At 45.0% G+C, this 14,318-nt stretch overlaps 1 protein-coding gene across 4 annotated transcripts in view; it reads right to left on the bottom strand.

Moving 5' to 3' along the window:
• NHSL1 (NHS like 1) overlaps positions 1 to 11,129 on the bottom strand; it is a 174,389-nt gene extending 163,260 nt beyond the window's left edge. For 2 of the 4 annotated variants that reach the window (XM_063151447.1, XM_063151448.1), the window contains exon 1: positions 10,642 to 11,129. In XM_063151447.1, the coding sequence (XP_063007517.1) occupies positions 10,642 to 10,999 (358 nt within the window). In that variant the 5' untranslated portion in view covers positions 11,000 to 11,129. The remainder of the gene's footprint in view (positions 1 to 10,641) is intronic. The other 2 variants (XM_063151449.1, XM_063151450.1) reach the window with 1 other exon arrangement.
• Positions 11,130 to 14,318: the final 3,189 nt, after the last annotated feature.

Below are 14,318 nucleotides of genomic sequence, written 5' to 3'. Positions count from 1 at the left end.
ACAGTAAAATAATGTTTTGTAAAGAAAAAGCTACTGTATTTTATGTGTTGGGAAAAGAGGTGGGAGAGGAAAACATGCTCAGTTAGAGCAGCAGGGTCAAACCAACACGCCTTGAAGAGCACTCCCCTCCCCATGTTACATACCACACTCCTCAGAGGGGACATCGCAAATTACAGAATTCAAGCCAAACTCAGCAATGAGTGGGAGCAGGCAAGATAATAAGAACTGCAGATGGTTTTAGTCTTCGTTACCATCCAGTAGACACAATGTCTCTGTAACAGATATGGACAAACAGAGGCTTTTGTAACATGACAAACTAAAAAGCACCGAGAGCTGTATGTTTTTGTGGTATTCTTCACCTCAGGCAAACACTCTGTGGATTTCTAATTACCTGCTCTTCCTCTAGACCTCAAAAAAGCCCATAACTGTTGTGAAACTTTGGGTTCTTCAAAACAGACCGTTTTAAGCCACACTTAACTAAATTACCATCTTCTGGATTCACTCATATGTGTTATGACTAGACTCTTTCAGGGCAAAGAGCCTTCTAAATCTCACTTCAATCTGCACTGTGGCTGTGCTGTGTAAGTGCTTCCCCATGTTTTAAGGAAATTTGTTATCGCAAACAGGCCAACACTGCAATTTAATCTTCCTTTAATTTATCCTTCCAGGACAAGAAGGCACAGTCACTCTCCTCTCCATGGAGATTTGGAGAAGGGCAGCCCTGTCCTACCACTGACCATCAAGACAAGGCAGGGCAAGAGAACTGACGCACACTTGCCTTTCTCCAGCTTCCCTTTCTTTCCTCAAGGTAAAGATCAGGATTATAGATTACGATTCTACGTATTTCGTAATTATTATACAATTATAACAGCAACAGTAATTTCAAAATCAACTGCAATCATGTATTTACATTGAAACCACCCTTGTTATGATCCTGCTTGCCTCCCCAGGACAGGGCAAACCCAGCAGCCCCAGGGTCAGGGCCCCCTCCACAGGGCTCTCCCTGCAGGGCTCGGGCTGCCCCAGCCTGCCCAACAGGACTGCACACGCTCCCCCATTGCCAGGGCGGCAGGAAGGGTGCTGGCCCCACGGAGATCGGCTGCCGTACCAGTTTCCATATCTGGGCTCCCAACAGGGTCGCGAGTGCAGCTGGTACAAAAGCCTTCAGTTCTAACCCCATTATCACCCTTCTGCTTCCTGCCATAGCCATTCCCTACGGCACGCATTCAGCCATGCAGAATGACTGTATGGTAAGTATACTTATACCCTAAAACACACAGTCCTCTATCACATACACATTATTAAAATAAACTTAGCAGGAGGAACTACATAACTCCATAGTGACTTCCTACCTTTATTTTAATAGAAGGAGGAAATAGCTCAATGAACAATTTTTAGGAAAATGCATCTAAACTAACACACCAAGATGTATTTATGAACACTTCTATATTTTCATTCTTTCTTCCTCACAACAAATCTGGAACAAATTTATTTCTGTCTCATATTTTAAAATCTTAAAGTTCACATAAGACAGTCTCCACGTTTCCAACACTCCAAATCAAAATAGTATAAAGCAGGCTATAACCATGTACTTAATTGCATTATCGTTCATATACACGTGAACATATATCTTCAATCTTACAGAGTGATCGTTTTCAGAAATTCTTGGGTTCTTGGACTTCTACAAAAAAATATTTTTCAGTGTCTAGGACATATATTGGAGGGAAGAAAAATAAGTCAAAATTTGAGTAGTATGGATTTTGTTTGCATCATGTCCAGAATAACGGGTGATGGATTTTGCTGTGTTATCAATCAAGTTTTGCTTGTGCTATCTTTCTTCTAAATTGAAGATCAAATACCACAGTTAATGAAAAGTTTTGTAAGAGCTTGTTCCCTTTTCCTGGTAGTTGGGTTCTTTTTTTCAACTTCAAAATGTTTAAGTGTCTCTGAGGACAATGTGGCTAACAACATTTTGAAATTTTTCTTTTTAACTTTTAATGATACTATTTTAGTCAAGCATCACTTGGTTTCTCAGTCATCCCAAGCAGGTTCAGTTACCATGAGCTAGATACAGAACAGGAAGGGAAAGCCAACACCACTTGCTTGGGAGCTCTTCCCTTCCATGCAGCAGGAACAAAAGGTGCCACCAGAGATAACCCACAAGGCACTCATCTTGGATCCTGCTGAGCTTCCTGCAAGCAAACTCCATCTGTGGCCAAAAGCTAAAACTTGCTAAAGTAGAAAACAAAAGACAGATATCCATTTGCAAGGAGAAAGACTGGGCTTGCTTTCTTACTCAAACCCAAGATTTTGAAAAACTTTACAAATATAACAGCCAAACACAAGGAATGCATATAAGCCAGTGAGTGGCAGTATTTATCCCACCAGTTAAAAGCTGATGAGAGCTCTTCTGTAGCCAGCGTTTTGACACTAAAAAAAAAAAATAAAAATTGGGAGGACCAAGAAGAAAGAAGACCATTTAAGTACAACACATTACCATTTAAAACATAATGTAGAAGTGTCTTGTTCTCATTTTCCAATTGGTTGCTCAACCAGGGGAAAAAAAATCCCACCATTGTCACTGTTACTCAATGTGCTTGGAATTGCTATCATTTTCCCATTATGATTAACATTTGCATTTAGTGCTAGCAGAAAAACAAAGTGGCTCAGTTCTTCAGATAGCATCCATAGTTCCAATATACTTCAGGAGGCAGCTGTTCTAGTCCTAATCTCTGAAAAGTAGGAGCTAAGTTAATTAAAAAATTACAATCTTAGATTAATCAAAATTTGGTTAGCTAGACTACAGCCTGATTACAGTAAAAGGAATGTCCAATCAACTAACCAAACAGATCTGCTTGTTATCAAGATGCCAAATTTCAAATTAAAACAGAGCTGCTGCTCACATTAGGGAAATTAAACTTACTGAAACATGAAAATGTCCTCTAAGTTTGAAAGTTGTAAGAACTCAGCCACAGACACACATAAAAGTCAGTTCCTTTGAGGGTTTTTTAATTTCAAGTAATACCTTGATATTCTCACTTTCATCACCGTAATGATGTAAATGGTTTTGTGCTTGCTTTATATCCTATAGCAGAGCAATGGACATGTTTGGAAGGGAAGCAGTAGAAATGAAGAAAGGGGCATACTCGGTTATTGTGTGCCACCACCCCAGGCAGGAAGGCCTTACACTGGGGCTGACACCAAGGGGTTGTGAAATAAAGGGGTGAGGGGGGCTGTCAGGAGAAAGCCAGAAGCTCCGTCAAACTTCACCCTTCCCTGTCCCCTCTCTCCTCACCTCCTTCCTCACTGAGCCAACCAACTATCAGGCCTGCAGAGTCCTGTATTTGTATTTGAGGAAGGCGAAATGCTGAGTTTTAACAAGTGACACGGGTGGTGAGGTGCAGAGCAGACACTGGGACTGCCACACCTCAGAACAGGCAGAGGCAGCTCAGAGCACACCTGGGGTGAGTGAGGAGTCAAAACTACTAAAGAAAATGAGGAGGAGAAAATAAGAGGAAGGAACTAAAAAAATTGATCAGGTCTTAACCTAAAAACTGTGCAGTCCAGTGGCTTCAACAGGGTAACTACTCAGAAGAGTGATAGCAAAGCAATTACTGGGTTCTGCCTCTCTCTGCAGGAGTAACTTCCCTGCCTCCAGACTGCAGAGTGCCTGGAGCTCAATCACATTCATTGGCCTTAAACAGTCATACTCTAACTACTCCTAGTTCTTGAAGGCAATGAAATCTCATATGCACAATGCTGATTAAAGGACAAGAGGCCAATAAATAAATAAATAAAAACAGCCTAACTTAAATCACCATAATTTACAAATGACAAAGAGAAAAAACCCATGACAGCCTGGAGCCAGAAGCAGCCCTGCCCAGCTAAAATATGGTAGGATATAAGTACAAACAACTTGCAAAGTCCACCCACATTAATCTGTGCTAAACCCGCAGGTAGCAAAATATTTTTTCTAGTCTCTTAAGTTGCATGACATCCAGGCTTTCTGGAGACTGCCATCCAACCAGCAGGTTTCCTATCCAACCTACAGCCAAGAACAACATTTAATTAGCATGTTTAATTGATCTTGTTAACTGTTAGGGTGGACAGCTTTGATCTCGCCTGCTGATAGCTAGTTTAGGACTACAAAAGAAACTGGGGCTTTGCATAATTGCCAAGCTTTAATGTGTGTCTTTTAATTCCTTCTGTTTCCCAATCCCCCTTTCTGTTTCTGCTGCACTTGTGCTCCAGATATCAGGAAGCAAAGAACATGCCATCATTTATTTTATCATTTATTTGAGCATGCAGGCAAAAAAAAAGGAAGATGAGGAAAGGGAAATTGCAGCTCCTTCACCCAGAAACACAGGAAAAGGCCAGGAATTACCACAGTGAATCTGGCCTGGGCAGCATTAAATGAAGTACCCCATGGCTGAGGGCAGCCAGCACCAAACACTTCAGTGGAAGATGCAGGGAACACTAAGCATGTGTGGGATAAGCTGCTCCCAACCCCCCCTTGAAAGCCTGATCCCACTTTCTGTTGATTAGAGACTGATTTAAATTCCAGGATAGAGGGTTTGAGGAATTTCAGTGGCTCTCCACTGTGTTGTTCTACGTTTGTTAATAGGCTCATCCAAAAAATTATTCTTCTGCAGGAGATACATATTAGCTTAGAGAGAAGCCCACAAGACCAAGATTACTAGCTTCCACTCAACCAAGATGAGAGTGTGCCAATACTAATAGGAAGAGAAACTTCTGAGGACATTTTAGTGCATCCTAAAATATCTAGCAACCTTCAAAATAGATCCTAATTGAAAACAACTAAATACAAGTATGTTTAATTCATTAACTACCTCTCCCAAACACTGATTTCCTGAATGATCAAGCCACTCATAAGTTCCACGGAAATAAACGTTCGTAGGTGGTGTATAATGGGTTCTGGGCCATGTACAAAGCAGCTCTACATTTCAGCCAAAGAGTGTCAACTGCTTTCAGAACAGCAAGCCAAACCCTCATCAAACTGAATTCAGCTGGAGCTTTGCCACTCAGCAGGACAACGACTTGGCCCACCATCCCCATGGGAAATCTTTTTCTAACTCAGACTTTCTTCCTGCTTATTTCAAACGAAATCTCCTTTGGATCAGGTTGAATCTCCACAGATAATTAGTCCTGCACTAGCTAAATAAAACAAGAGTTATATTGCTTCTGAGTAGCAAACTGAATAATTACAACAGGGTTAAAGAGAAAATTTCTTCTTTCCCAGGGGGAACTTAGGAATTAACTGTTTAACATGGTTGAACTTTGCTGTTGAATCTTTATACTGCACAGCAGCAGAGAGAAGTACCACAGTGCAGTCACCTCAAGCATCTGCAATCATGGGTGAACTGTAGCAACCAAATAGTGCTAGAACAGAGTTCTTCACCTAAAAGCCTGTCTTTTCTTCACCTAAAAGCCTGTCTTTTCTCACCAAAGCTTTCTCATGAGCACACTGTGGTTTTGGTGGTTAGTCTGGGGATTTTGGTTGTGGTGTGTTTTGTTTTCTTTTGTGGGGGTATGTTGTTGTTTGACTTTTTTTTTATCCCTAATTTTCTGAAGAAGGATTATTCTTATTGCTGCAGGATGATGAATATCTTGTATTCTCTGTCCTCACACCAGAAACTACAGAAAGCCAGCCAGCCCCTTCATCTCCTGCCTACTGCTGATACTGTCTCAAATAATGCTCACTTTTGGTGGCTTGGGATGGAGGAGGGGTTTCCCTAGGAATAAGCTGAATAAAGCTTCCTGTTCAGCTAAAGCAGGAAATGTGCTCCAGTACTGCCTTGCACACAAAGAGTGGAAAATACTTACTAAACAAAATAGCAGGAGATGAAGTGTAAACTGGATTGTCCTTCCATCATGCAGACAAATAGAAAGCCTTACTCCCCACACTCCCAGCTCTCTTGCAGTGACATCCTTAAACTTGGAGGGGAAAAAAAAACCCAACAAAAACATACATATGTATAGACATTGTGCATCAAAATCAAATTATTATGCTGTGCCTTTAAAAATCAAACACTGAAGGATTTTAAGCAACACTGATTAGGAGGTAGCATTTCCTCCCTCCCACAAAATCGGCTCCTTGTAAAAACAGGAGGTGCAACTGGCCAAACCCCATCCTGCTAGTGGAGACACTGAACCAGAAGTTGTCATTAGGTTAAACTCCCAGCATCTCTCTCAAATAATCTCTTCAGAAAGACTTTAAAATAAATAGCAGAGAGGATGGAAGGAACAGCCTTCCAGTCTGTCAAACCATTGGGATTTACAGAAAATAACAGCAATAATATTTTTGCATAAATAACAGCAGATGGCAGAAGACAAATATTAATGGAAAAAATGTCCTTCTTCATGCCCTGCAAAAACAATGACTGTTTAGGGCCCCACAGCCTTTCCCAAGAGCTGGCCTTGTAATTCATGCAAGATTTCTCTGCAGCCATCATATGCCTTTTGACGAGCTCTGATCACTTCAAAGAGACACTTGTCCTCACCCACCCCGACATTTGAGAACCAAAAGTGATGAAAAACTCCATCACCTGATGCTAGGTCACAGCTACAGATGCACACTGCTAGAAAATAAAAAGCTGTTAGGCAAGTCCCGTGGTGTAAAACACATTATGGCAGCTGGATGCTGGAAACATATGACAAAACATCATGCAAAACAGCAACACACATAAGCTTAATGAGAACCTGATGAAAGACTGTTTAAAAATGTACTGAATCTAATTAATTCTCTAGATGTGACTAGTGCAGCTGAACTAAGGTCACAAGTACTGCATAGTACACTTGAATTTTATGAGGCACCTTGAGCCATTAGTGCCTCCCATCACCATGAGTTATAAAGCAGTCATCAGCCCATAGGGCCGTGTCTCATCATATTTTGATGTCCCTTCTTGTGGCACAACACCCTGCTCATTATGCAAAGCTCAAATGCACGTCAGGAAACCATTTTACTAACTGGCCTTAAAAATAGCCTTGTATTGAAATCAAGGCAAGCACAATTTTCTCAGTTAGGGGGATAAAGCAAGAAACTTCTCTACCACTGTAAACAAAAAGTTAAAGAGAGCTAAACCAAACCAGACAAAGCAGTCATTCTAGTGAATCTGAAAACTCAGCCATCACCAAGACTGCGTACATCTGGAAGCTGCCTTCAAAGTGCTGAAGCAGACATGAAATTAAACTCTCTGGGTACCTGTGGCACACCAGTACAAAACCCTTGGAAAGGAGGCCTCCCAGCTGGAGGGCATGGCTGAATTCCAGACGTGGGGAAGTTTGTCCCTAGTAAGGGCTGCAAAGACATAGCACCTACTGCACTACAGCACATCCTTGACCAGTTTGCCACACCAGAAAGTTCTCTCCCATGTGGGGCAGTGAATGGATGTCCTTGAACTAGTGCATTCCCTTCAGAACACCAGTGAGTATGTGACCAAAGAGAAACACCAGAGATCAGCTGTGGCACATTTACTTATTCATACTCTAATATCTAGATCTAGGAGCTTATGGATCCTACACAAGGACACACTGCACAGGCAGAGCAGCAAGCACAGTCAATGGCTGCAGAGAGGGACTGAGTGAAGACAAAGAGCTTTGTTCTGCCTGCTTTCCCTCCCTCACACCCCTGCCCATGCTCAGCTAGGAACAAACACTGATGGACCCCGCTTATCTGAAGGGTACTGCATGTAAACTTCACTTTGAAACAAAATTATAATAGTGCAAAAATTTAAAAAAAAAGAAAAAACAACACAAACCTACAACTTTAAAGTACTTTCCCAAGCACCATGGACACACACTGCAGATCTTCTACCAGCTGCCAGTTGTTCGCAGCTACTTCCCAAAAAGTGGTTGTAACCCAGATTTGAAGTTTTCTAGTCCTCTTCTGGTCCTTCCCATACAACATCATGCTGGGATCTCAAAAGTTGTTCTGGGACCTTCAGTTGCAAGAGGAAATTATTGTCTGGGCCCCACAAAGGGAACAAAAGCCATTTATTCAAGTAGAAATTACCTGTGATTTGAAAAGCAGGTGTACAGTGTCCTATCCCCTCATCCTGAATGCAAGAGCAAATTACTGAAGTCATCAGACACAATGTCATGCTGCACCTGTGTGTGTACTTGTGCACCACAAAAGGTGCAGTAGTTTACAATATCTGAAAAGGTTTATGATTAGTAAACCTAGTAAATAGGAAAGCAATTATACAATCCTTTTTGTTCTTATATCCTGCACCAGCAAACAGCTTTCTCCATGAGGCTTCAAAAATTGGAAGGAAAAAATTCCCCTTGCTGTTGTTCCCAAACAAAGACAGCATTATTAAACCATTTTCTTTGTTTTCCATATAGTTCCCTTTAATGTCAGGAACAGGTTTAAATTTGCAGACAAGCCTTGACAGCTTGTATTACAGAGATGTTCATGACTCTAACTGCAACTGAGCATCCTACCTGATCTCCTTGGCCAGACTGCAGTATCCAGAAAGCCTATAGGAATTGTCATGGCTTTATGTGCAGCTTCATGTCAATATGCTCAGCCTACACATCAATTCCTAGTGACTGAAGAGGTAAATAAAATAACCTTCTTTTACAAACAAAACAAAAACAAAAAACCCCGAGCCAACAAATAACGGAAAACAAACCAACCAAAACACCAAAAAATTAGACCTAAATAATCATTAATTCTCTTAGATTTAAATGAACAAGATCTTTGAAAAGATCTTTGAAAAGCAGCAGCAGCAATGAGATTGCAAGTAGCAAAACTGAATGAACAGAAGACATGACACTTAGCAAAGAATTTAAAACCAAACATAAGAACTGCGTCCCATTTTGGGCATCACAATGACAAGAGCAAAGACCATCAAATTAAAAGCAATAACAGGCTTAGCCCGAAAAACTGAGCTAAAACAACAACACCAACAATTCATGAATATGTAATTTGTGCAAAAGGATGACTAAGAAAGAATACAATCACTAAGAGTCTGACACCTAGAATTTCAGGGTTTCAGTGCAGCAGCAGCCTTATTTCACCCTTGCCTTTATATACATTGCATCAGTATATGGTTATCATTAGCATCTATTTAAACTGAGATAAATAAATATTGCTTCCTATCAGGCAATCAATTTAATACAGCACTATACTGCAGGTATCCTCAGTAATAACACACACATTTCAAATGTGACAGCACCATACCACGCCTAATTAACACAACTATATTGGCAGGAAAGGTTATACTTGTCCTGGTGAGGAAGAAATTGTCCTTCCATTTATCATTCAGTTATAAAGCACCTAAAAAAGTAAAACTGGTTAGCACAAACTTTAGCCTCACACTTTAAAACCACAAGGTTTGGTATGGATGATGGAGGTTTCCTTCCCCAGAGAAATCACATACTCAACTATACCATAAGGAATACTTCTGCAATGAAACAGGTAAGTTTCATACCCTTTAAATATTATTTCTGAAATTATCAATTAGCTTATTTCCTTATCAATTTCGCTCATAAGTGTGCTGTATGGAAAGCCAGCTTTCTACTTCCAGTCAGGAAAAAAACTGTCGGTGGTCTCTGAGCAACAGCCCTATTTAGGCTGGGCTTACACCTTCTATAGCTGCCACAAAAGTTGCAACACAATTCTTTGGGTTCCTGATTGTTTCCAGCCCATTGAGAAAGCTAAGCTGATGTTGCAAGCCATCTCCCACATGTCTGTGGGGAGCTTGGTCTCGCATAAACAAAACTTCATGTACCAGATGCAATTTTTACTGAGTCCTTTCTCCAAAGTTGCACCAAGCTCAGGAGAAAAAACGCCAAACCACCTTTTCCTATAGCCCTGTGTAGGTGTACAATTAGTCAATTCTAAGGGCCACTTTACAGGCTCTGAAAAAAACTTAAGAACAGACTCCCATCCTGCCAGTACTTAGGAATCCGAGGCCGAATCTGCATCTTGCTGCCCGAGCTCCGTATGAAGTTGAAATTTCAAAGTTTGAAATCAGCACAAAGAAATGTTTTCAAAGTTTGAAATCTGCACAAAGAACAGAAGCTCGAGAGAACCGAGACACACAAACCCAGCTGCAAAATACATCCAGGTTTCTATTTACTGAGGTCTTTCCACGCACATACAAAAGAATTAATCAGGCGTGTGGGCTGAACTGTCAGAAGCTCGGCTGATCCCAAGTCTAGCGCATACCCGGCGCAAGCACATAAACAAACTCCCCGGGATGGCAGCGCTCTCAGCTCCCGGTGCCGGCGCCCCCGGACACGTTCTGTTCCCGGTGGGCGCGGGCTCGGCGCTCAGAAGCCCCGGGGAGCGCCCGGACCCGCCGGTCCCGCACGCTGACACCGCCGGTCCCGCCCGGGCCGGAGCCACCGGGGCCGGGTGTCCCGGCGGGGGATGAGCAGCGCCGCGCCACAGCCCGTGGGCACCGGCGGGACCGACCGAGTACGGGAACAGAGACGGGGATGCTTAGGCGTCCCTCTTCCCTTTCTGTTTTCAAATAAATCACAAACTAGAGCCCAGCCTGCCGCGCCAACAGCTCCGCCACCGGGCGGCCGCCCTCACAGCGCTCCCGCTCCCCGCGCCGCCCCGCCGCCGTCCCGGACGGGCTCGCAGCGCCGGGCCAGGGTGGTACTCACGGATCTTGACTTTGCGGTGGTCGAGGCGGGCGAGGAGCTCCTCCAGGGCGCCGAGGCGGCGCTGGAGCCGGGCGTTGCGGTGGCACAGCGAGTCCGCCTCGCTGAGGATCCCGCCGAAGATGTCGCCGGCGCAGCGGGAGAGGTCGGAGAGCTGCATCAGCAGCGACACCAGCGCGTACGAGCTGACCTGCTCCAGCGTCCCGAAGAGCGGCACCGAGCCGCGGCGGCGCCCGCCGCCCCCCTCCGCCGTGCCGGCGTGGTCCCCGGGCGCCGGGCCGCCCCGCTCCGCGCCATCCCCGCCGGCCTCGTCCAACCTGCACAGCTTCAGCGGCTCCAGGGTCCGCAGGGGGAACGGCATCGCGGCCGGGGACGGGCAGCAGCGCGGGGCACGGCAGCGGCAGCGGGGAGAGCTAGGCGTCCCCGGCGCGAAAAGTCTTCATGGGCGCAGCGGCCGCGGTGACAAAAGTTCAGGGAGCGGAGACGGAGGGAGAGAGAGAGAGAGAGAGAGAGAGAGAGAACAGCACAACAACAAATGAATCGGGGCGGGAGGGAGGGCGGCCGGGCTAGGCGCTGCGGGGCTGGGGGGGAGCCGCCGCCGCCGCCGCCGCCTGGGCGCAGGGGGAGCCCCGAGCGGCGCCCATGTGCGGGAGTGGCCCCCGGAGGCGGGAGCGGCCCCGGGAGGAGCGAGGGGATGGAATGGGAGGGGAGAGGAGAGGAGAGGAGGGGGAGCGGAGCGGGGCGCAGCACCGCCGCACGGCGGGCGCGGTGAGAGCCCGGCCGGCCGGGAGACAGGAAAGAGCCCGGCTTTCTCTGCCCGGAGTGAGGATGAGGCGGGAGGGAGGGAAAGAGGAAGCGTGGGAGGGGGACTGGAGCGCCCTGGATGCGGCCACAAAGGAGGAAAGCCAGCCAGAGGAGGAGGGGAGAGAAAGCCCGGACCAGCTCCACCTGGGGAACCCCGCGCCGTTGCAGGCACTTTTCTGAACGCACCAAACTCCCAACCCGGAAAGCGAGAGCTGGAAAAAGAGGAGGAGGGAAGGGAGGGGGGGAAAAAACCTCCACGAACCTGGGAAAAGCAGGAGGCCGCCGCCTACCTGTGGCTGCCCGAACTGGAGCCTCACCCTTCCCAGGCAGCCAAGGTAGCCGCTCCCGGGCCGGCCCCGCCGTCGGTCCAGCGGGGCTCCCCGGGAGGAGCCCGCCCGCCCGGCCTGCTCTGCTCGGCCAAAGGGGCCAGGCAAGACCGGGGACACGTCTCGCCTCAGCTGCGGGTCAGGCCAGGGGCGCTGCTCCAAGGTGGGGGAAGATGAGCAGCCTGTCTGGGAACGGCGCGTTCTCTGTGGTTAATTTTTACTAAGATTTACACCGAGGCAGGAGAAGAAAAGTTTGGCCCGCGACAGCACCAAACGCTGCACGTAACCCTGGTGCGGACCGAGGGCAGGTTCCAGCCTTAGAAGCCCCCGCGCTCAGGACACAAACAGCTCTTCATGGAGATGCCGGCTCTAATGAGCTATTCCCTATTCCCCACAGTACCAATTTAGCCCACAAGCAACTGTCAACAGCTGCTATTCAATTTTAATTGGACAATGCCCTACTGGCTCTGGCTCCTGCTATATGATAAAGAGAGGAACCCAATCCCTCTCTTCTTGTGGGAAAGGGCCCTGGGGAAAAGCGGTGGTATAGTTCCTTCCTGCCTCATAGCTTATTCTGGCTCCTGCCAGAGCTCATGAATACATGTGATGAAAGAAACAGAATCAGCTGGAGAAGGAAAGGTCCAGGGATGTATCCACGTTCATCAGCATCTTGAGGACACGAAGCTTATGTAACAAAATATTCTGCATCATAGTATCTATCACCCGTAGCTTTACTTACAGGAATCCTGAAGGAAACCATTACGCCAGTAGTGCTTCAGAAATTCCTTGGTGCATGGAGAAGTATGGGGGCTGCAGACAGAGGAATACAAACCAAGGGCTTGGTGGCACACTCGAGAGTTAAGATTCACAGGAAAGGCTTTGAAGGGCCTATCAAGTCATAGCAAAACTTGCGAGCCACTAATTCTTCTCTTACATTAATCAAGCTTCATCTTCGAGTTTTCCCTGGGGGGCAGGGGGAGGAAGCAATGCCATCTAGTGTTTAAAAAATAAAGAACAAAGCCTCCTTTCTTAACACCTCTGTCCAAACAGGTTACCAATGGATAGCTTCGCAACTTGGAATGCTCCCACTGGTTTTGTGTTACAGACGGTACCCCTGGGTGCACATGAGCAATATTTACAGAAACTGGTTAGAAGAACATGGTGCAAACAGGCAAAATGGTGTTTAATCAGGGCTTTAGGCACATAAGGAATCCAAAGAATTAGTTTTGCAATGGGGAAGCTGTCAGGATGGATTATCAGAAGATGGGAAGCAGTAATTTTGTCATATTGAACTCTCCTGGTTTTATTTTGGGACATAATGTCTTCATTGATTCTTAGACATGTTTGTTTTGGGTAGTTGTTTGATAAAAAATGCATCCTGCTCACTGGCATGTTTGAATGGGGGGGAGTGATTCTTTGTATGGTGTGTTTAAACTACAGGATATATAATATAAATACAAATATAATATAAATATAAAACACGGTAGGAAGAAAGTGAGCAAAGAGGTCAGTTCAGGTGCCAGCTGAAAAGAACCCACAGCAACACATCTGCCAGGGTTCATAAGGCTGTGTGTTTGTTTGATTGGAAATTACTAATTTTTAAGTTTATTAATAGGTACTTTCAAAAAGGTACATTTACCAGTCAAATTTTTTTTCTGAAAATCTGGATCACATCCTGATATTGCAAATAGTTTTGCATGTTCTTATCTGTAAGCAGGTAAAGGCACTTAGAACAGATCCAAGCACAGAATAATAGTCAGAAATCAAAGCCTGAGACAACATCTAAATGCAGTAAAAAGCCTTAGCTAATGTGAGTGAATGGGATTTCACTGCCAGTGAAGTCTACTTTACCCATTTCACTGGTTCTTATGTTTGCAAACTAAAATAAACTCCTGTGACAGCTTGAATATTTCTGGTGGGAATAATGTATCATAAAATAAGGTGGTTTTAGGACTGCCAGTTAAACCAAGTAAAGAAATAAATCTAAATTTTAAATTCACTGATATAATGATGTTTTTGAAATATTCAGTCTCCTTGTTTATTCCAGAATGATACTTCTTTTTTCTCCTTAATTTATATGGTCTGTTTTTCTGGGATGGGATGTTACCACATGAAATACTCAGAAAAGAAAACAAGTGTAAAAAATGCAAATATTGAATGACTGAAATGTGGAGATAGGTTAACTGAAACCAGTGAAGGTTGTTTCTCTCTGTGCTAAAAGAAGGGACATAGGAAAGAAAATGAAGCTTAAATACTTACAGAGTTGGGGATTTAAAGTATTCATCATGCTAAAAAGGAAGCATTTAAAATTTTTGCATTCAGCGGAAGTACAGACTTTCTTAGGGACACCCCATCTCCCTCAGGTAGCCATGCACATCGTCTGTTTCCAGAGGTTAAAACTGGAAAATGTTTCCTTTTCTGGCAGAGCTGTGAGGATGCTCCTGACCCTTGTAAATCTCTTGCAGGACACTGAGTCAAGGCAGGCACCACTGGCCAGCAGGTGACAGCCCCGGGGCTGTCCCTGCTGTCTGGCAGGACACTGCCCGTGGG

The sequence above is a fragment of the Melospiza melodia genome, chromosome 3 (genome assembly GCF_035770615.1).
Source record: "Melospiza melodia melodia isolate bMelMel2 chromosome 3, bMelMel2.pri, whole genome shotgun sequence".
NCBI classification, from domain to species: Eukaryota; Metazoa; Chordata; class Aves; order Passeriformes; family Passerellidae; genus Melospiza; species Melospiza melodia.
The sequence above is the reverse complement of the archived record's forward strand: the minus strand, read 5'-3'. Positions and strand labels throughout refer to the sequence as shown.